This window comes from Oryzias latipes, chromosome 6, assembly GCF_002234675.1.
Source record: "Oryzias latipes chromosome 6, ASM223467v1".
Classification (NCBI taxonomy): Eukaryota; Metazoa; Chordata; class Actinopteri; order Beloniformes; family Adrianichthyidae; genus Oryzias; species Oryzias latipes.
This window is the reverse complement of record NC_019864.2, coordinates 4199567-4221166: the sequence shown is the minus strand read 5'-3', so window position 1 is coordinate 4221166 and position 21600 is coordinate 4199567. Positions and strand designations below refer to the sequence as shown.

The following is a 21600-nucleotide window of genomic DNA, read 5'->3' as shown; positions in this document are numbered from 1 at the left end:
TGTTTTTACAGTTGGTAGTTATTTCTGCAAAAGACTTTTTCCTGGTTCTTTACTAGTTATTGAGCCGTTTTTTATGTCGCCCCTTTCACAGATAAAAATCCAATGCATCGTCTAAAATGTTGGAAAGATGGAGCCACAGACAAACATTGTTAAAGCAATGAAATCAAAACAACATAAAAATAAAGATAAAAAACAGAAAACAAAGCAATAAAACTGAATTAAGTAAAATAAAAGTGACTTCATCTGCTTTTAAAACAGACTCCAGGTAGTGAGGAACCATGTAGTGAGGGACATGCAGCATGCAGACACATCCCTTAGTTTCTTAAGGGTTAGGGTCCAGTGACCTTTGTTTTGTCAGATATTCATATTTTGAAAGCTGCAGGGGTTATGTGGCTTTTGGTCATGTTCTGAGTTGCCCTGTCAGTCACACTGGTCCCACGATTATCATGATCCACAGCTGTCGTCATTGTAGTCCATTGCCCTCAGCCTATTTAACCCTTGTGCTATCTTAGATGACCCCTCCCTTACATTGACGTGTTCTCCCTACCATGACAAAGGTAATCCATGGACACCAGTGAAGATCACAAATCATTGAAGAAAAAAGGTTCAGAGCACTGTCTAGTGGGTCTAGATGACCCAACTCCCAATGGTAACCCTTGTGCTATCCTAGGCACTTTACCATTGGGAGTTGGGTCATCTGGACCCACTAGACAGTGCTCTGAACCTTTTTTCTTCAATGATTTGTGATCTTCACTGGTGTCCATGGATTACATGAAATCTTTCCACCTTTATCCACCTTTGTCATGGTAGTGTCATGGTTTGAGTTTGTTGTGTCTTGTTTTTCGCTTTAGTTCTTGTTCTGTCTTGTTTGGTTCTGTTTCCTGTTTTATTTTGAAAGGTTTCCTGTCTTGTCTGGTTTCTTGACTTTTACTTCCTTTGGTCCCCATCTGCCCTGATCGTTTTCACCTGTGTCTTGTCTGCCCTGTCTGTATTTAAGTCTCGTCTCTGCCTTCCTCCTGTGCTGGTCCATTAACTTTCGTCATGGTGTTCACGTCTTCATGTCATAGCATCCTCGTTTCATGTCCCTCGCCACGCCACAGTGAGTTTTTGTTTTGTTTTTGTCATCCTGCTCTGCAGCGCCTTTTGTTTGTTGGACATTAAACCCTCTAGTACTGGAACCGTTTTGCCTCCCGTCTCTGCGTCTGGGTCCTACCGGCTCTCGAGCCCCCCTCACACATGACAGGTAGGGAGAACACGTCAATGCAAGGGTGAGGTCATCTAAGACAGCACAAGGGTTAAAGTGCCTAGGATAGCGGGTTACCATTGGGAGTTGGGTCATCTAGACCCAACTCCCAATGTAAAAGTGCCTAGGATTGCACAAGGGTTACGTGTCTGGTTTTCAGTTCATCCAGGTCAGGCCATCTGCTCTGTTCTATCACCTTTGTGTTGCTTCATGGATTTTTGCGTGTTATGGCCCGCAGCAGCATCAGTCACAGTGGTCCCACAATATGGACTGCAAGGACCATATTGTTTTCGCTGTTGGGAAGATTTCTGCGGCTTTGAGCGAAAATTGGACCCCCGCCAAATGCGTGAAAAGTCACCAAAATTTGCACACACCTAAGAACCGGCGAAAATGAAAGTTTGGAATAGTATAGAACACCCCACCCATTACGATGACATCACAGCAAGCGATAACGTAAAAAAAACAAATGGGTCGAAAAAGCATTTGGAAGCAAAAAGTAAAGAATCTGTAACAAAACCAAAACACTCATGTCTGGGATATCCCAAGGAAGTTATGAAATCATTATGGTGGCCATTTTGTGGCGAACGCTGAGAATTGGCGATTTCCGTGTTTTTCGACAATATGGGAAAGCGACACTTTTCAAAGTTTCTGCCACTAAGCCTGCATGGTCTCCTGCGTTTTTGGGTCCTACGCCACCAACCTTTGACAAAATCAGTTTTAAGGAGATTGAGACTAAAGACCAGAGAGTAAATACTCAGACACTCTAAAGGCCCGTACACACCGGGACGAATATTCGCCAGGCGTTATTCGCCAGCGTTTTTCGCCACGTTTTTTGTGTTCACACCCAGGCGATTTTCGCTGACGATGAGTGGAGTGAACATGCAATTTCATTCCCTGACATTAGATGGCGCTTAATGTAAAACAGAAATACTCCTGTACACAAGGTGGCGCTGCGCAACTTTACGCTTCTTAAAGTCGCTTTTCACTCAGAAGAAGAGAGCAAGTATTCACGCGCTTGTCCGAATAATACAAAGAAAACATGAATATTTCAAGCACCAGTAGCTCCAACTGGTGCTTGGTTCGGGGATGTTTTAGAATGTCCGTCATTATTGCTTCGCGGCTGTGTAGACGCTACTTGGCGTCTATCTTCTTCGCTGGTATGTGTGCTCAGCAAGGCAGTTTTGTGTTTGAGCGCCCCCAAGTTGTGTTTTACTGTAACTTCAGAAGCTCCAGACACGTGAGCAAAAGCGCCGTTCTCATTGGTCGAGTAGATTTCGACGCGATGCGTCGAAAAAAAAAAACGAACCCGAGGCGTTTTTTTTTTTGACGCTTTAACGCCTGGCGTTTTTTCGCGTCGGTGTGCACACTCTCGTTGGTGCCCTTTGTTTAGTCACGAGGCGTTAAACGTCGGCGAAAATCGCCGGCGAAATTCGTCCCGGTGTGAACAGGCCTTAACAGTCATTTCTAAAGGAGGAACGTGTGTCCTTTTAAAAAAACCTCACTACAGTGTCATATACAGTTTGAAGAAGATTGTGAAAACAAGTAAAAAGACTAAATAATGAAATGATGTGGACGTCATCTATAGGTCATCATGTGGTCATTGTACCTAAATACATCAATGATTACATTTATCACAAATATCTTACATGTTTTCACCATAACAGAAAAAACTTTTTATGTTTAGCTCCCTTTGCCAGCTCAAATTGATAGCCTGTGCAGGCTCTGTATGGAAGCAGAGCACCGTTAGTGGGCAGAGGCTCTCAGAGGAGTGGCAGATGTTGATTATAGTATAAAGTGCCAAACCGTCTGGGTGGAGTAGCTCTGTCACATGACAGAATACATTTCTGCTGATGGGGAAAAAAAAACAGGAACCAAAGGAAACAAACTGATCCCAGACACCCAGACACCCATGCTCAGAACCTGCAGAATCCCTTTTGGGGTCAGTGGGTTGCTGGAGCCTGTCCAGCTTCTGCTGAGAAGACGGGGTACAACCTAACCAGGTCGCCAGCCTGTCTGTGCATGTTTCTAGAGCAATGATGTGTAGTCACAGGTGAGGTAAATAAAATGAATATACTTTTAAACAATTAAAAATAAAACATTTTTTTTTACGCATTTGAGACATGATTACTTTTGTAACCTTCTGTGTGGTTTTCAACGTTTCTTTGATAAAAAAGAAGCAAATTTTTAATTTTTAATGTTATAAAATAGAATATTTAGTTTGCAAACTAAACCTTTAGCTTGTAAACTAAACACATAATTATGAAAAAGTATTTAACTTTAAGTTAAATATTTAGTTCGGTAACTAAAACTTTTGTTGGTAAATGTAACATTTATAAAAACATGATTAAAAGGTAAAAATACACATTTAAAAAGATAAACCTGTTTGTTTTTTTCTCCTAAAACAAGCTAAATAACCACATTCACGAGGAGAGCATGCAAACTGCACACAGAAAGAACCCATCCGGGATTCAAACCTCAGCCTCCTCAGTGTGATGTCATGTTCATACTGGGCATATGGCAAGTCTGAGAACGAGCTAAAAGTGCGTTCTTGACAAGAGGGGAGGGGCTTCTTGTGTTTCTACTGTTTACTAGCAGCTGTCCACCACTGACAGTTGGACGAGGCTTGGTGTGAAATGCTGAAGCGCTGCAAATATCCTGAAACTTGCCTCCCGTTTTTTTTTCCACAGCTCTATTCCGATATATGAAAGACCTGGTGTCACATAATTCCAGCTGGACACAAAATTATTATTACAATGATTATTTTCTCCTCCATGATAATTTTTTAAACAGTTGACACTTCCTTGAATTAAAAGGGACTCAGTTTCTTCATCACAACCTTCATCCCTCTTTGGTCAAAGTTTGACCTGCTGTAGCTTTTAACACATGTTCAATGGTTGCGCACTTTGAGCGTAGAGCCCAAAAACAGTGTGCTCAAAAACCGCCTTGGCAACTCGCTTGTACGCGAGTTGCCAAGGCGGTTTGAACGTAGCTTGAGTCAAGAGTGCCAACCACTGCACCACCCTGCAGTGGTTGGCACAGTGGCTCCAGGCATTTCTTTAGGGAATCAAAGCTTTCCTTAATTCTGTTGATATAGAAGATCCGTCCCAAAGTTTGGGGAAAGTTTTAGTCCTTCGTTATAGAAATCCTGACTCTAAATGTGTGTGCACATTCATGCAAATCCATTGGTTTTTTTGCACTTTTGTGTGTGCATTTGTGTTCTTGCCCATGTTTCTGGTGGGTTCATTGTGCCAAAAGATGCTGAGGCTCTTTGTAGGACAAAAGAGGCATATCATCCTGAAGAATCTGTTTCCCCTGGTGTTCCAGTGCAGTCACAATGAAGGAAACATCATTTTAGATGAGAATCACAGCAAAGGAGTAGACATTATGGAGCACTGAGGCACAGCACAAATAAAAAGTTAGCTTCCCTGTCTTGGTTGCTGTGATTTTCACAATGTTAAATGTACTGTGAGTGACCAAGAACAAGGCTGCAGTAAAGCCTTGATATTCTCTTCACAGAGAATAGAATGAGCTGATCAGGAGCAGTTTTCTGGCTGCGGGGTGGGGGTGGGGGGTGGGGGGGGCAGAAACATCAGCGATAAACTGGAGATCCTGCTGGCTGGAGGTCATGAGTAGATTTGGGGAGTTCTCCCATTGATTTCCATTATCATCCTGTGAGGATTTGAACACATCTCTGCTCCGTGCCTAATCTGTAGTAATGCATTCAAGCTGGGCATTCACACACGTGCCTTCCCAGCTGTGCACTAAGCAGTTTGAAATCATTGTGGGAGGGGGGACAGTGGGGCAGAAAAGCTTTAATTACAAAAGCACAGCGGCTCTCTCAGGGGAGGAATTTTTAATTATTATTACATCTCTGGTCCTCGTGCATCACTCTGCAAATCAGACTCATGTTGGTGACCTGCTATTGTCTAAGGACCCCCCCCCCCACCCACCAGGAGACCATCGCAATATCGGTGAGGTTTCAGAACTGTTCTTCAAAAGTTTAATTCCATGCCATATTTGTCACTGCCTGTTTTATATCGGTAGTTTTCCAATTCCTTCCCTACTCCCTAATTACCAAAAACTATCTACGTACAGTAGTGCCCTGGACAGCATGCTCACAAAAAAACAGTGAAAATGGCATCACCAATTTCCCGAAGTAAAAATCTAATCGATACGAACATTTTAAAAAGACTATTTATTCACTACCTTCTGAAGATGTAAACGTTGATGGTTTATTGAAAAAATACACTTTTTCTTTCAAAAAATGTCTAGACACAATGCATTATGGTTTATATTCGCTATTCTAGTGAGCATCGATGCACACTGGTTTTTCGATGGACTTCGGAGAAATTTCTAGGGCACTGGATTTTGGAATTGTAGATTCGGATGACACTACAAAATGGTGAACCCAGGCTCCCCTGGCTAGCATGAACCTTCACAATTAAAAGAAGCGTAGGAAGACTGCAGAACATCAAAAAACAACAAAATAAAAACATGTATAAAAAAAACTGTCAGCCAATAATCATCCTTGCCGTAAAGCACAACACTTGATTGACATGCAGAACAGTCAATCAAACATCCTTTGAAACACACGTCACCGTGGATGTAGCTGCTAATGTGCCTTATCTTTGCACAACTGGCCCAAGTTTAATGACTCAAAAAGAACCTTGAACTGAACCACTGACTGAATAAGAGAACTAGACTGAGTAGACTGAGTGACAACCCCCCCCCCTTACGATCGCATTTCAAACAGGAAGTACCTGCTGGCTCCAAGTAGCCAGAATCCCATAGACTTCTATAAGGAAATAAACAGCTGTTACTCAGTCATTATACTGGTCAGAAGGACCATTCTTGATTGAACACCTTTTTAAACATGTTCTTGATAATCTTCATTTTCGTTGGTGATATTTCTTTCGTAGCGCAACTTATGAAGTGACCAATCAGATGCCTGAGTAAAAGTATGTTGCCTCGCATCCTCAGGTCGATCGACAGATTTTGTGTAGCCTGCTTGCAAGTGGACATCATCTGTCTTCAATGTGGTGATGTCTGTATCATAAAAATGGCAACTAAATTGACTTAATTTGGTTGGAGCTGCAGTAGGCCATTTTCCATGGATGCCATTACACTCACTCGCTCCAGTTCTCACACACAGTAGGTGTGTAAAAGAAAAAAGCCTGTTGATTTCACGTGACTTACTGGTTGTTCCCTTAACAAAACAGAAAAGGGACTTCATTTGGAAAACAGTATATAGAATGTGCACACACATACATAAAAGAGATGTGTGCTTTCACGCAAACATCTCTTCCTAAACACCAACCTGTAGTCAGATGTCATGGCAGCGCAGGGATATGTGCTCAAGTAAAACCAGTTTAAGGTGTTATAAGTATTTCAAGTTTAGAAAATGTACTTGATGATAAAATCAAAAAGTAAAGTATGAGCTCTGACCTTAGCAAACAGCGCCCCTTTGGCGGCCAGGGCATCTTCTCCCCTTCCATTGGGGTAGCACTCAAATCGGGCATCAAGGATGGGGTAGCGACTGGCCAGCAAAAGGCCACTGTTCAAGAACTTGAACCTGGAGCAACAGCCCTTCCAGCCATACCTCCCCACATCACTTAGCACATAGGGGAAGTATCTGTGCAACTGCCGACGCAATTTGGATGTTGCTCCATGATCAAAGACTTCCTGGAGTGCCATGAAATCCAGGTTGGCGGGAAAGAATGCAGAGATCTCGTGATCGAATGTCTCATCTCCATGGCGACGTTTTCGTCCTGGGCGCTTGAAGATTGACGTTCGCGGGACATGAGAGAGTGTATTATTGGAGGATATCCCAATGCCCCCATCACAAGCGTGATAACGAGCCAGGGACTCCCTAGAGGCAGTCATGCTGCCTGTGTCCCCGCCCACTTCGCGGTGATTCCTGGTCTCCACTGTGTCCTCCTCCTGGGGGTCTGGCTCTGGAGCACTGATGCTGATCTGAACCCCTGATGTGTGAAGAGGGCAGTCTATGGAGGCTCTGTGCTGCCTCCCTTCCTCACGCATGTGGCAGTCCGGTTGCGCAGGAACACTCTGACCCCCGGGAGAGTGCATGGGGCAGTCTGCAGCCTCACCTGAGGTGTGAATGGGACAGTCTGAGCTGTTGTTAGTTGAGTGGAGGAGGCAGTCTGCTGTGGTGTCATCTTGGTGAACAGGGCATTCACCAGAACCCTGAACTCCTGAGGACGGATGAACAGGACATTCTGTGACTCCTGGGGGGTGTATCGGACACTCTGTCATGGTTTCTACTTCAGTTTCAGCTGGGCCATTGGTGGTATGTGTTTGGTCTGGACGCTGGTCCAGGGACGAGGTACGCCGAAAACCTGTGGCAAGACTGCTGAAGGATGCGGCACTGAGGGAGGAGAACATAGAAGAGTTTAAAACCAGGCCTCTGAAAGCACACAGCAGCTCTGAGCTCTGCTGACCTGATGGAAGTGTTGGTTGGTGAATCGATGTAGATTTTGATCTGGGGTCGACTGGCACCGTTACGGATCCTCTTCCCCATCTCCAGGGCTCTCTTGTGGGTGTTTGACAGGTTGTTGAATCTAGCCAGGGAGTCAGGTAGGAGGCACACATTGGCACTGCAGAAACAGAAGCTTCTGCCCTGGGGTCTCCATTCTCCAGTCCCTGCCCCCCCTGGTCCAGCCTGGCATTGCTCAGACTTGTCTGGTCTGGAAAAGAGGAGTTGCCACATTAAGTCAGTTTTGAGATAAGCATGTGACAGGCTCAGTTGTTGCATTGTTTCCCATAAACGTGCAGGTGGAAGCACACAGATCTTTTTCAGAAGAGCTGGCTGTAGGATAGTCTTTCAATAAAGGCTGAAGTTGGGCGATTCTATTCAGAGAAAAGGAACTTTTTACAGATCTCTTCAGGGAGCATTGTTGGTTTGAGAGAGGAGTAAAAAAGCCATCTTTGTAAAAATAAAAAAACCCTTTTTTCTTTTAATTTTGGCTAAAAACAGCATAAACATCATTAAAAGACCACTGGGAACACATGGACTATAGATCAAAAGATGATCAGAGTGGGACTTTAAGGACAGAACGTGTAAAAGCTGATAGACTTGAATAACTTGAAGCTAGGCCTTAACAATAAATTGCAAATTTATTGTTATATCAAGCTGTGCAATATGCATATCACAAAAGACTTAGAGATCTCAGAGACCAAACAGGATCTCAACTTCTGTCCATGAACATTGAATTCACACTGCGCTCTGCTAAACTGCTCACTGACTGACTGGACCACCGGCATCCACCCTCAGTTAAAGCCACAGTTATTACACAACACATCCCAGTTCAAACAACAAGCAGATCTCACAAACACCCCCAGCTCAGATCCACCAGCCCCACAGTCCGATATCTCCATCACATTCACACATTACCGGACAAAAAAGATGAATCAATCCATCTGCACGCACACACGGTTTTGAACTTTGCTGTTTTAAACATTCACTCTTTTTTAAACAAATCTTTTATTGTGAATGAGCTCATTTTAGACAACACTTTAGATTGCCTTCTTTTAACAGAGACCTGGCTGGGTACTGACGCTCCTGTTGTTCTTACTGAAGCTTCCCCACTAAATTTTAACTTTTTATTCTCTACCAGGGGAGATAAAAAAGGCGGTGGCACTACTTCGATTGCTTGTGGCTCATCTGCAACCAAAACAATCACGTTACATAGCTACTCCTCATTTCAGCATCATGCATTTTCTTTTATCGGCCCGTCTATTTCATGTGTTACTGTTTACAGACCACCAAAGCCTCCCTCCTGTTTTATTCAAGAATTTTCTGAATTTTTATCAATAATACACTCCAAATCCAGTGTTTTAATAACTGGTGATTTTAACCTACATTTTGATTAAGATAGTGATACTAATGCAAAGGAGTTTCTCAAACTTTTGCACTGTATGGATTTTACACAGCATGTCACACAGCCTACCCACAGCAGGGGACGCACTCTAGACTTGGTGATGACCTATGGTCTGTCCTGCAGTGTGTCCTCTGTTGTTGACATGGCTGTGTCAGATCACTATTGCATATTTTTTAATATCACCATTTTTACTCTACAGGAAGCTCCAGTGAGAACTGTGAGGAAATGATGCATAACTGCTGATGTGGCTGCAAATTTTATTAATATTATATATCAACCCCCGCTCAGATTTTACCTGCATCATTTGATTTTATGGTCGAACATTTAAACAACAAACTACAGTCAGCCATTGATGCTGTAGCTCCACCTGAAACTAAAATGTTGAAAACTAAAGCTACAGCATCCTGGAGGAACGAATCAATCAGAGCCTTGAAACGTGAATGCAGGAGAGCGGAGAGGAAGTGGAGAAAAACGATATTAACTGTACATCGCGAAATTATTAAAGAACAGCAAATGATGTACAGTCATGCAATAAAAAAGCCAGAACCCACCACTTCTCAAACTTAATTTTACAAAACAGAAATGATCCTAGAGTTCTCTTTAAAACAATAGACAGTTTAACAAAAAGAGACTCTCAAATTTCCTCCATAGCAGCCTCAGATGCTGTATGTGAGAGTTTGGCTGACCACTTCAGGAGTAAAATCGATGCTATTAGATCTAGTCTCTTAACTCAAAAAGGTGATGTTTTGAATAAAAACTATAGCATTGCATTTATCAGAGGAAACACTGGAAAGTTTTGTCCTGGTTGATCCTGCGGCACTCGGTCAAGTTTTCTCCCAGTTAAAGCCAACCACCTGCCCAATCCCCACATCACTGTTAAAAACATTTTTACTACTTCTTTGAGTTTTAGCTTTTGAATATGCTAAATTACTCTCTTCAGACAGGTGTTTTCCCTGCTGCCTTTAAAACGGCAGTAGTGAGGCCTCTTCTGAAGAAGAGTAATTTAGATCCAAACAACAATAACAATTATCATCCAGTATCCAACTTACCATTTTAAGTAAAATGATTGAAAAAACTTTTTTAATCCAACATAGTAGTAGGTTTAGGGGCTGTCATCTGGACTTTTTAAAGTTAGAAGACGTTTCACCTCTTATCCAAGAGGGGGCGGGAACACATTGCACTGATTTTAAAATCGCTGTATTGGCTCCCTGTGCGCTTCAGAATCGATTTTGAAGTTCTTGTATTGGTTTATAAATGTTTTTATGGTCTCGGGCCGTCATATTTATCTGATATGATTTTAAAGTTTGAGCCCTCGCGGACCCTGAGGTCCTCTGATACCGGCCTTTTGGTTATTCCAAAAGTTAGAACTAAAACATCCGTTGAGGCCTCATTCAGTTTTTATGGACCTTGACAGTGAAACATTTTGTTAGTTTTCCAGTGTTTTCCTCAGAGGGATCCTCCACATCAGTGCCTGACCTTCTCAGTGAACGGGGTCACTGCAGTGGGATCTCCCGGGTCTGACTCTTTCGATCGGATCTGGGGGGTCCTGTGGTAGTGTACTCCGTGAATTTTGGTGGGGGGTCACTGATGTGGACATGTCCCCAAAATATTGTTTCTCCATTTCAGGACACAGCTAGGTGTCTACATTCCATCATTTTATCACTCTTTTTTATCATGGTGTGTGTGTGTGTGGGGGTGTGTGGGGGTGGGGGTGTTGGCATTTTGTTTTTAAATTTGATTGTATTTTATGCAAAGCAATTTGAGTGACATGTGTTGCAAAAGTGCTATATAAATAAAGGTTGATTTGATTTGATTTGATGTGACATATTGCAGTATCCATCAGAAAGACGCTATAATTTCATGTGATCAATATAAAAGTTTCCACCACGGGACTAACATCTTTGTGAAGTTTCTATGGTAACCAGGGGAACCAAATCCAGGCTCTAGGTCCTGCTTGTTTTCTTAGATACCCCTGAGTTTCTTGAGGATGGCCAGAGACCTTCAAAAACCAAGACTGCCCCACCGGCAAAGCTTCCCGCGGCTCAGAAGTGGTGTTTGGGTGTGAATGTAAGTAACTGACAGGAGTAGCAGCTAAAGATGACTGGGGGAGAACTCACCTGCGGTAGGTGTACAGGTATGGTTGGCGGACCGCCTGCAGGGGGGCCCAGATGATGAAGCCCAGCAGGGCGAAGGGCAGGGAGGCGAAGAACAGCAGCAGGTAAAGGGGCACAGAGATCAAGACACAAAGGGTGAGGAAGGAGCAGGGGTCCTGGGAGCGCTGCCGTTTCTCCAGGGAGGTGGGCACACAGGACGCCAGCAGGCGGTCCAGTAGCCAGTAGCAGGGAAACACCAGGCTCCAGGACAGACCGTCCAGGAAGTGGAGGCAGGTGCTGGAGTAGGGGGTGCTGTAAAGGACCATGTCTACCTCTTAACTCTCCTCTCTTTCTGCAGTGGTCTTTCAGCTCACCCTACACCCCCAAACCCTCATACACCCTCCAAAACGGCAAGCACAGACCTGCTTGACAGACTGGAACACGGACTCTCCCCCCTCCTCTGAGAAAGAAGCACTACATGGTTTGGGTGATTATCAGCACCCTGGGGCTTTTCTCAGTCTCTGCCCTTTCTTACAAACTACACTCTCTTCCGGGGGCTGAGGTTCCCCATCTGGAAGTCCTGAGTCTCTGTGATGAGAGCCATTCTTCTGATTGCAGAGACCTCAACCACCTCTGGGGGGGTTTCCACCGAGCATCAGCATTTCCTCAGCATCTGGAGAATGAAAAAAGAGGGGGAATACAGGAAATAAAAAGGTTAGAAACTGACTAGCACAGTTAATGCACAAAACTCAGACTGTCAGTGAAGGCATCTTCCATCTTCCAGATGCCTTCACTTTCAACATCAGACGCCTTAATCCCCATTTCTCCTGCTCGGATGAGAACAAAATCAGGAATCTTAGGATCATTGTCTTTGAAGAAAAAAAAGAGAAAAATGTTTTTCTTATTTGAGCCGAAAGCAGGACGCCTACCCCCCACCTCCACCCACCCCCAGCCTGATGTCCAGTTTAATGCTGTGACCTCTTCTCCTCAACTGTCTGCAGTTTACCCAGAGATAACAGCCTGTTCCTCTGCTACATAAAGGTTTAAGTATGCTTTTGGAGGCTGTTGGCCTGGTCATACTTTGGTGAAAAGACGTGCAGACACTCTGGAGCTGCAGGCTTTCGGCCCCAAACAAAAAACGACGCCATCAGCTGATCGATTGTCCACGTCTCTGAGCCTCTGTTACAAACATAGGACCACTTTCATCTCTCATTGACAGAAAAGCTGTGACAAGCTAAAAGCATGAATCATGGATGTAGAGAGCAGTGATGTTTGGGGCCTTAGTGGTGAAAACCTGAAGCTGATGCCCTTAACAACCTTAAGAGGATGTTGGTATGTATGTCAAGCATCAAGAAACCACCACCTCCACCACTATTATGCAGTGATAAACAGGGAGTCTCCTGTCAATGTGAGTCTCTTCAGTTGTATTTTAATCCTGAGTGTTCATGATGTGAGTTTGTGTGCTGGAAATTCTACACAAAGTAACAAACAAGATCTAGGAAGTTAAAATAACAAAACAAAGACGACTTCAGTTCTGAGGTGATGCAGACATGTAGAAGGCGGGACTGAAGCTTCAAATGATGGATTAACTCCACCTTTCTATGGCTCAAATCAAAACATGAAAAGAAAACTTAACAGTTCTGATGCTTGAGATCAAAATGTGGCAAAAAAGCAACAACAGAACTAAGACATGTATGTCCTAAAAGGGAAGCGTGTCTCTGTGTTTTTGTGCGTGTGTGTGGGGGGGCAATATACATGCTTGATACAGAACAAACATGGCAAGAGGAAAAAAGGACAGTAAAGGGGCTCTGACTTGGATCTGACTTTGACCAAAGAAGTGGGGGCCACTTCCCACAAACACACTCAGAGCGGGGGGGTTTATAAGTCCTGTGTCAGAGTGCACAAAGCACGCACATGTGATCAATAGTTGGATAAGTCTCCCAACACAACAACCCCTCTCCAAAAACACCCCATCACATCATAAAAAGCCCCTCTTCCTCACACACACGTACGCACGCACACACACACAGAGCCTCAAATGTGAAGTGTGCCTGCAGTGAGTTGGGATGTGGAGCAGCTTTTCTGGATGATCACACTCTCCCCATCTTTTTTTTACCCCCCCCCCCCACCAAAGGCCTTTAACTGGTTTGTTGGTCTGTGCTTCTGCTGGACCAGCAGTGACACACACAGACACAAACACGCCTGTGACGTTGCAGAGCCAGCTCCCGGGAGCTCCGTTGTCATGGCGACTCAGTCACATCCACTTACCGAGTGTACCGCTGTCCCTTTCAGATTTATTTCTGCAAGAGGACTTTAAGTCAGCCACAGATAGGCGCTTCCTTGACACAAGACCGAGTTTTTTACGTCCTGGCGGGGGCCGTAGTGACCCTCATGCCCCCCCCCTTGAGGCTTCATGTTTCCCTCTACAACAAAGCAGCCTCCCCAGAGGCCTGGTCGCTGCCAGGCGAGCATGCAGACGCGTCTCCTGGAGCGTGCAAACTGACCAATTATTTATCAGCCCTGGAGGGGGGGCTCAGCATTCCACAGCAACATTCTGCACTCAACATGTCATACGTGAAACGAAAAGCCGAAACGTCACAAAGGGTTTACAGGCTGGGCTGCATGCCGTCACAAAGCAGGAACTCAGCGGTTCTGCCTCTGCTGCAGGGAATCCAGTTCTCTGCACATGTGCATGTCCCTGCAGCTTCCGGCTCCCTCCGAGCACCACTGCAGACGTTGTTTTTCAATGAAGGCAAACCTTGCTCAGTAAGGGGATGGTTTATGGTTTTACTTCTTCATGTATACCATTTTGTAAGTCAGCTCTGAAGCACTTTCAGAGGAACCACATAACTTCTTCACTTCTTCATATTTATCAAACTTACAAAATACTTCAAAGATTAAGCTTATGCCCTTCGTGGTCAGGCCCCTAAATGCATACCTGACCTATTCACCCCTACAGCCCTTCCAGAGATTGAACTCCAATCTCTTTACACAAGAATGTACAAGTTATTCCACAATCCATTTTAGAGTCTTTTAAAGCAGAGGCCTTAAACACAAATGTGTATGTTAGGATCATTGTCTTTGGAGCATGTCAATACAATGTGGTGAAGAGAAATGGGCTAAGTGACCCCTCCCCCCTGGTGTTCCAAACAGGAACAGTTCCAACCAAGAAGGCAAAATCCCATAGACTTCTATAGAGAAAGCTGTTATCCATTCATTTTATTGGTCAGAATAGCCACTCTTAGTCTGATCACTTTTCTAACATGTTCTTGCTAATTCTCATTTTTTTCCACAATATTCTTTCTTTATTGCAAGGCATTCAAGTTATAAGCTGACCAATCAGATGCCTCGGTAAAAGCATGTGGTCTCACATCAAACAATTGATGGATTTGACAGATTTTGTGCAGCCTGGTTTCAAGCGGTAGGGGTGTGGACTTTCCAAAACTCGATCCTGATTGGCGAGAGTGGTTGCTATAGAAACATTGACCTCAGACAGACTCGAATCAATCACTGCTTACGGATGATCTCTGGATCCAACAGTGTCCAAAATTCAACAGCTGAAATTAGACATCTTTTTTGGACTAGCAGCAGAGTGAACATGAAGGTGAGATTTATGGCTTTTTCTTACCTTGGAAAGCCAAGATTTTCAAGCTTCTGTGTAGCTAAATTTGAAACCTGTGCAAATATCTTAAGCTATGAGGAAATTTCCTCCTCCGTGTTTTTATTCAGACTTCTTGATCAATATAATTGTGGTTATGTAATATGGCTGTGGAGCATACAATGCCACCAATACCAGGCACAGTATAATCAGGACTTAATTCCATCAGGATCTGCTGCTTCGGGTTGCTCTCACAACCAAACATGATCTGGTTAAGGCTGAGTCACAGCAGGAGAACTGCCAGGGCTGAAAGCTCTGAAATGACCTGTGCAAATGTAAACAAATATGCATCCATACAAAGAGCTGTGAAATGCTGCTGAATCAAAACACCCCCAAACAATGCTGTTAGAGAACCATCATTTGAAGTGCATGGAAGAGAACATCACAGCAGTGCTCCTGTGCCGGGGAGGCATTTTAGCTTCAACCCGTGACCTTTTTTCTTTCCTTTATGTCTCAGTCTAGCTCCTCTCTGTTTTCTGGACACAGTCTCATAAGCTGCAGAGCAGAACAGCCTTACCTCTGAACTCTGATGTAACAACCAAAAGATGGCTATTAGTGCAATTAACCTGCATTGATTTAGAGCCCACATCGGTGTGTCATCCGCAGCATCTGAGAACTGCTGTGACTGGTTGGAACGATGGGGCCATTTCAGCTCTGCTGTGTTTTCTTTATGCTGCACAGTCAATGTGTCAAAGCTGGATGAGTCAGATTTGAGTGTTAAGTAAGAATGCAGCAGGTGGTGCTCCTGTAGTAACAGCCAGGAAGGAAAAACGCTGGAGTAAATAGTTCAAGCAATATTTTGTGTCACAGATTCACATTGGTTTTATCACCAACAACAGACTCACACAGTTAAACAAATGAAAAAGAGAGGAAATGTTAAAACGGCTAATATTGTTATTATGTCTATCTACAATCCAGAACTCTGTTCCTCACAGACACGTTTCTTCTTTAAAAAGCTCTTATATGCTCCACTTGTTACCTGTGCTAATGTCTCCTGTTTGAACGGCTTATCTGTATAAAGACACCTGTTCACAGTATTTAACAGTCAGAATGCAACCTATCCACCAAAACCAAAGAGCTGTCAGAGGACACCAGTAGGGATGGGTATCGTTAAGGTTTTAACGGTACTACTACTCTTACTGATACTGCTTATCGATCCTGTTTTTTAACAATACTCTTATCGATACTTTTTGAGGACGAAAAATAAATAAATAAACAACAAAGGAATAACATAAAGTGTTTTATTTCCTCATTATGCAACAAAATATATATATTTTTTAAATTTTACTTTAAACATTTTTCCGCGACCCCTGCTGCTTCATCAGCCCGGTGATCAAAAATCCCACACCGTCACAGCTTTAGTTTAGATTTTGTGGGACACATAAAATGCCACTTCTCCGGGACCGATAGCAGAACCATTGAGGTCAGATCTTAACGCTACTGCAGTCTTGAAGAATGTTGCCCTGGGGCCCCGGCGCTCGTTCAATACCGGGGCTCGGTACCCAGGACAAGATTGTAGACCTGAACAAGACTGGAATGAACCAATCTACAATCATGACCACTGATGATCTCCCTCCATCTGCAGATCCATGAAGGACTTCTGTAAGGATTGTGCTCTTTGCTTTAAGTTCTTTTCAGTTGTTTTCTTGGTTATTGTGATTTTCTGTTTTCTTTTGTTTAATTTGCTAATTCCTTACATCAGTTTTAAAGTAATCATCTCTAGTCTTTAAGTGTCTGGATTTCAGTCTATGCTTGTCGGGTCATTTGCTTTTGTTACCACTTGACACAGAGGGACGGCTCAATGAACTGAAGTGAGCTAGGACCACAGTCACAAAGGTTACTATGGAAACACACTATGTCATCATGGATTCAAATCCTGCAGAGCTCCAAAGGTATCCCTGCTTGAGCCAGTACATGTCCAGAGCCGTCTCCAGAGTATATCTGGATGATCTTGAGAAGGATTGGGAGACGGTCATGTGGTTAAATGAGACCAAAATGTAACTCTTTGGTGTGAATACCACTCGCCGTATTTGGAGGAAGAAGAATGTTAAAGAACATCATACCTATTGTGAAGCATGGGGGCGGAACCATCATGGTTTGGAGCTGCTTTTCTTGATTGATCTGTGTTAAGGAAACGATGAAAGGATCCACGTACAGTAAAATGTTGGTCAAAAACCTCCTTCCATCAGTGAGAACATTGAAGATGAAACCTTTCTGGATCTTCCAGAATAACAATGATCTCAAATACATCGTCTGGGCAACCAAGGAGTGTCTACGTAAAAAACATTTCCAGGTTCTGGAGAGTTCTAGCCAGTTTCTGGACCTCAATCCAAAAAAGAATCAGTGGAGGGAGTTGAAAGTCTGTGTTTTCCAGCAACAACCCCAAAACATCACAGCTCTTGTGAAGATCTGCATGGAAGAATGGACCAAAACAGCTGCTACAGTGCAAACCTGCTGAAGACCTGCAGGAAACCTTTTGACCTCTGTCATTGAAACCAGGGTTATATTATAAAGTATTGTGTGGAAGTGATCCTGTAGCATAATTAAAAATAAAAGTCAAAACCAGAAATGCTTTTTTATTTTCAGAATGAAGCTGCATTTGTTTACGCAAAATTAAAATGAAAAATCAATCCTTCAAAATGCTTTTTCATTTTCTTCTTCAACACTGCTTATTCTGTCACTTAATTAAAATGATAAAGAAAATGGTATTTGACATTTCATTTTCAAAAAGTTCTCTGGTAAATGTGTAGCAAAATTCATTTAGAAATGTCTAATTTGACAATTAAAATGGATTAACAGAAATGCTTTTTCATTTTCAAAATGTAACTGCATCAAATGACTTGTACTTAAAAACTGCTTATGTCTTAATTAAAAACGAAAATGCAAAGAGGGGATTGGATTTTCATTTCAACATCCACCCTGTGAACATTGTCGCATAATTCAATTCCACTTAGCATTTCCAGAGGGGAGGCGGGGCGATGACGTCATTTCTATCTCCGTATGTGCGGCTGCTAACAGACACATGCTAGCAGCAGTGCAGCTTTGTGTTAGCGGCAGAGGAGAGGGCTTTGTGATGGTTGTGAACTCCTGATGATTGTACACAGCTTCTCAGGATGACGTAGCAGCATTTCCGCCTTATGCGGTCCTCCGTCGGACGCACCGCGGTTCATCGAAATTTCCCCTGGGACTAGCTTTGTCTTCGGACCGGCAGCCAGATCAATGAAGGCAGAAGTTCTGCAACGCAGATCTGAGAAACTCTAACTGATCATATGAATTTGTGTTTCCAGTGGTGTCCAGACAAAATAAAGGCTGATGTATATATAGAGGAGATTAAAACTCACAATAATGTTCAGACTGTGGAAAAGTAGCTTTGTTTCTGCTTTCTGTTTGTACACAATGGGATTTTGGCCTGCATAGATTACCTGTTCTATGAACAAAGGTTAACTCTTCAACACCGGACATGTCACCGGCAACACCTAAACATATGCTTTTTAACACACCGTAACGTTTCCCAGCTTCAGAATTGGCTGAACATGCGTTAACCACATAGATGGTTAAAGAGCTATGGTAGTCCAAACAATGTCAACGTTGGAGCTAAAGCTCCGATGAGAAAGAAAGAATGAAGGAATCTGAATAATGAAAATACTTGATGTAGTGGCACCAATCACCAGCTGGTTCAAGACCTGATGGTGAATCCATCAGACTGAAGTCTAGTTCAAACGAATTCACCTTCAGACGACCCCCCCACATACCCCTCAAACAAACCCACACACGCACATAGTGACTTCTCATTGTCATTGCTTTTGGTTTGGCGCTTTGGGCCTCCTGGTGTCCTTCGTTCAGTTTGGATTGAGGATGTGAGCGTGCATGGAAGAGCAGGGGGGTGCACAGGGGTGTGAGTGTGGACGGTGGTGCTGCTGCTTTGTTTGTTCTGCTGAATCCAGGTCAGCCTGTTTGTTGTAGATCGATGCTGCAGACTGGACCAGCACTGAAACGGCCTTCCCTATTTGTTTTCTGAAATGGGAGCATGGTAGGTCTTTCATAGTCACAATAAAGTCAGGAGGAGCAAAGACTGTATGAAATTGTATTAACAAGAACTTGCCAAACGTTCTTGAACGCACTTTCAGCCTTTGCTGTTCACATTGGACAAGCAGGGAGGGGCTGCTTCTTCTTTTTCTACTGTTTACTAGCAGATGATGTCCACCAGTTGGAAGAGGCTTGGTGGGAAATGTCGGTGTAAATTTGGTGAATTTTGCTCCGGGCTTTTTCTTTCACAGCTCTGTTCTGAAATGTAAAACACTTGATGTCATAATTTCAGCAAGTGAAACCGCAAGTATTCATTTTTCCCTCACGATCTATTTTCAAACGTTTGGCACATTCGTGAATTAAATTCATTCATTCCTTACCAAATCCAAGTCCCTGATTGGTCAGAGTTCAACCTCAATGGTTCCTTCATGAACTTTAGTCTACAAATAAAGCTTAAGACTGCAGCAGATATTTTAGAGGATGAAGAAAAACTTTATCCCCAAAGTTAAGGGAAACTCAAATCTTAAAATAGAAATAAATAACTCGGATGCCCACTTCAGCCTCGTTCAGGCCGGTCCGTGAAACCTTTGTCCGATATCAAACCGGTTTGGCCTGAAAAAGGTTGGAGACCACTGATCTAAAGGAGATTTGAAAGTTGTAACAACAAAGAACTGAAGGCGTTTAACACAGTGTTTTTCAACCAGTGTGCCGCGGCACACTAGTGTGCCGTGGGAGATGGTCAAGTGTGCCGTGGGAAATTGCCCTCATTAACTGATCAAAAACATTTCCCATCTCCAGGATTCAGCTCTGTGTTCATCCAAACAGGCCCTGATAAAACACTGAGGAGTTAGGAATATAAAAGATCGTAAAATACTTTTTCTTTGCGTTTATTTTATTTATTAAAGACATTTTAATAAGAATGACGCGATTCAGCTGCACCTTCGGCTGTATTTTGGAAAAGTCCCGTCCCTTTAACTGTCTCCACCAATCATTCTTGAAGGCTTAATCACATGTCATCATTCTGACCAATCAGAAGTGCTTAAAGTCTTCACTTCCTTGTCCCGATTTAGCTCGTAAAGTCGCTCAGTTCCAACAAAAATAGCAGCTAAAGCTCGTCTTTAGCGCTGTAGCTTTCCACAGAATCCGGTATCAGACCGTGGAACAAGTGAACAAAACAATGAAGCTCCGAAAAGCGATCTTCGGCCGTTTTATGCACTACATCTCCCATGATGCATTGGGTTGTGAGAGTGACAGCGCATAATGAGATCTGTTGTTAAACGTCTTGAAACCAACGAACATACATCATACTGTTTTTAAATCTTCTAACTTAACTTTTATTGCATTTTTTTTTTAGAAAAAAACAGCTGCAGTTTCCAGCTTTTTCTGACACAATTATCTCAAAAATGCATATGAGATTGTGGAGGGGCTGTATATCAATGCAGACTATGAGTTTCTCCTTTTTTTTGGATGCTGGTGTGCCGCAGGATTTTTTTTAAGGCTAAAGTGTGCCGTGGCTCAGAAAAGGTTGAAAAACGCTGGTTTAACAGAAAGAATAAGCTGTTGGTAAAGTGACTGAATGATATTAGTGATTCTCATGTTTACTGAACAAATCCTGCTGTGATCAACAGCTGGTATGTGCATGTGAAATGTTTTGGTGAAAAACGAGGAGTTCCTGCAGCCCAGACGCTGCTGGGACGATGATCTCATTTAATCAGAAAAACTCATATTTCCCATCCACTCAGGAAGAACTGGAAGATGTTCTCTGTGTGCTGCAGGCTGGTTCTGTGATCTGACAGGCAGTTTTTGTTCAGAAAGGTAGATTCAAATCAGCACCTTTTCAAGGACGCTCATCTATTGTTCAAAGAGACAATGAAAAACCCCATTCTGCACATATGACAAAGGCTGGGCTGTGACAAAACAATCCGCTCAGCGGCCCGCCTGTAGACCTGACGGGGTTCCCAGGGAGAAAACGTGCAAAATCCTAATGGCAATGCCTGAAAAGCTGTTTTCAGCAAGAACGGGGCAAAAAAAAATCACAGAAACTGAAGAAAGATCTCAGAAAGAGATCATCAGAAAGAACATTTTACTTCAATTTGACAAAAGTGTGCTTGTTCATAGTCCAGATGTTTGGATTGATGGAGGAACATGTCATGTTTTCAGAAGCTTCTCCTGTCAGCTGGTGAACTTTAGTCTGTTCTGGATCAAGCTTGACTCACCCGATGTCGCTCTGGCGATGACGCTCTGGCGATGACACTCTGGCGATGCACTACAGGTGAGTGTGTTTTCCTGCTGTTCAGACATGCAGTTGGTCATCATCTCTAACTGAATGACTTCTAGCCTGATTGTTTGCTTGTTTCCAGCAACATTAAGAAAAAGGGAAAGTGAATTATCAAGACAACCCAGCCAAGTGATGCGCCAAAGGGTTCAGGATAAAACGAGTAACGAATTCAGCCCCGCCCCTTTTTTTCCGGAATTGTTCTTTCAAGTTCAAAAGATGAAATAAAGGTGATTCGTGGCTCCTGTCCTCCAACTGAGCAGCTTTGATCTGCTGTGTGCATGATGTGCATGAATATCGTCACAGACAAGACGCTCTGATCTATGATCAAAATGATCATTGGTTTGAATGTTTGGAATGACCAGCAGCTCATGACGATCCTCATATCTGCTCTCTGCATCCAGGAA

The 21600-nt window shown here is 43.3% G+C and overlaps 1 protein-coding gene and 1 long non-coding RNA gene across 2 annotated transcripts in view; one reads left to right on the top strand and one right to left on the bottom strand.

Annotated features, from left to right (window-relative positions):
• The window catches only part of smpd3 (sphingomyelin phosphodiesterase 3), a 60688-nt gene that overhangs the window by 17649 nt on the left and 21439 nt on the right, over positions 1–21600 (bottom strand). The window contains exons 2-4 of the mRNA XM_011472858.3: positions 11259–11907; positions 7702–7947; positions 6689–7628 (exon numbers count right to left, since the gene is read on the bottom strand). Coding sequence (XP_011471160.1) covers positions 6689–7628; positions 7702–7947; positions 11259–11560 — 1488 coding nt within the window. The 5' untranslated portion in view covers positions 11561–11907. The remainder of the gene's footprint in view (positions 1–6688; positions 7629–7701; positions 7948–11258; positions 11908–21600) is intronic.
• On the top strand, positions 14656–21453 carry LOC110014683. Its single transcript, XR_002289673.2, has 3 exons — positions 14656–14838; positions 21079–21190; positions 21279–21453. It is a non-coding gene; the product is annotated as an uncharacterized LOC110014683 (long non-coding RNA).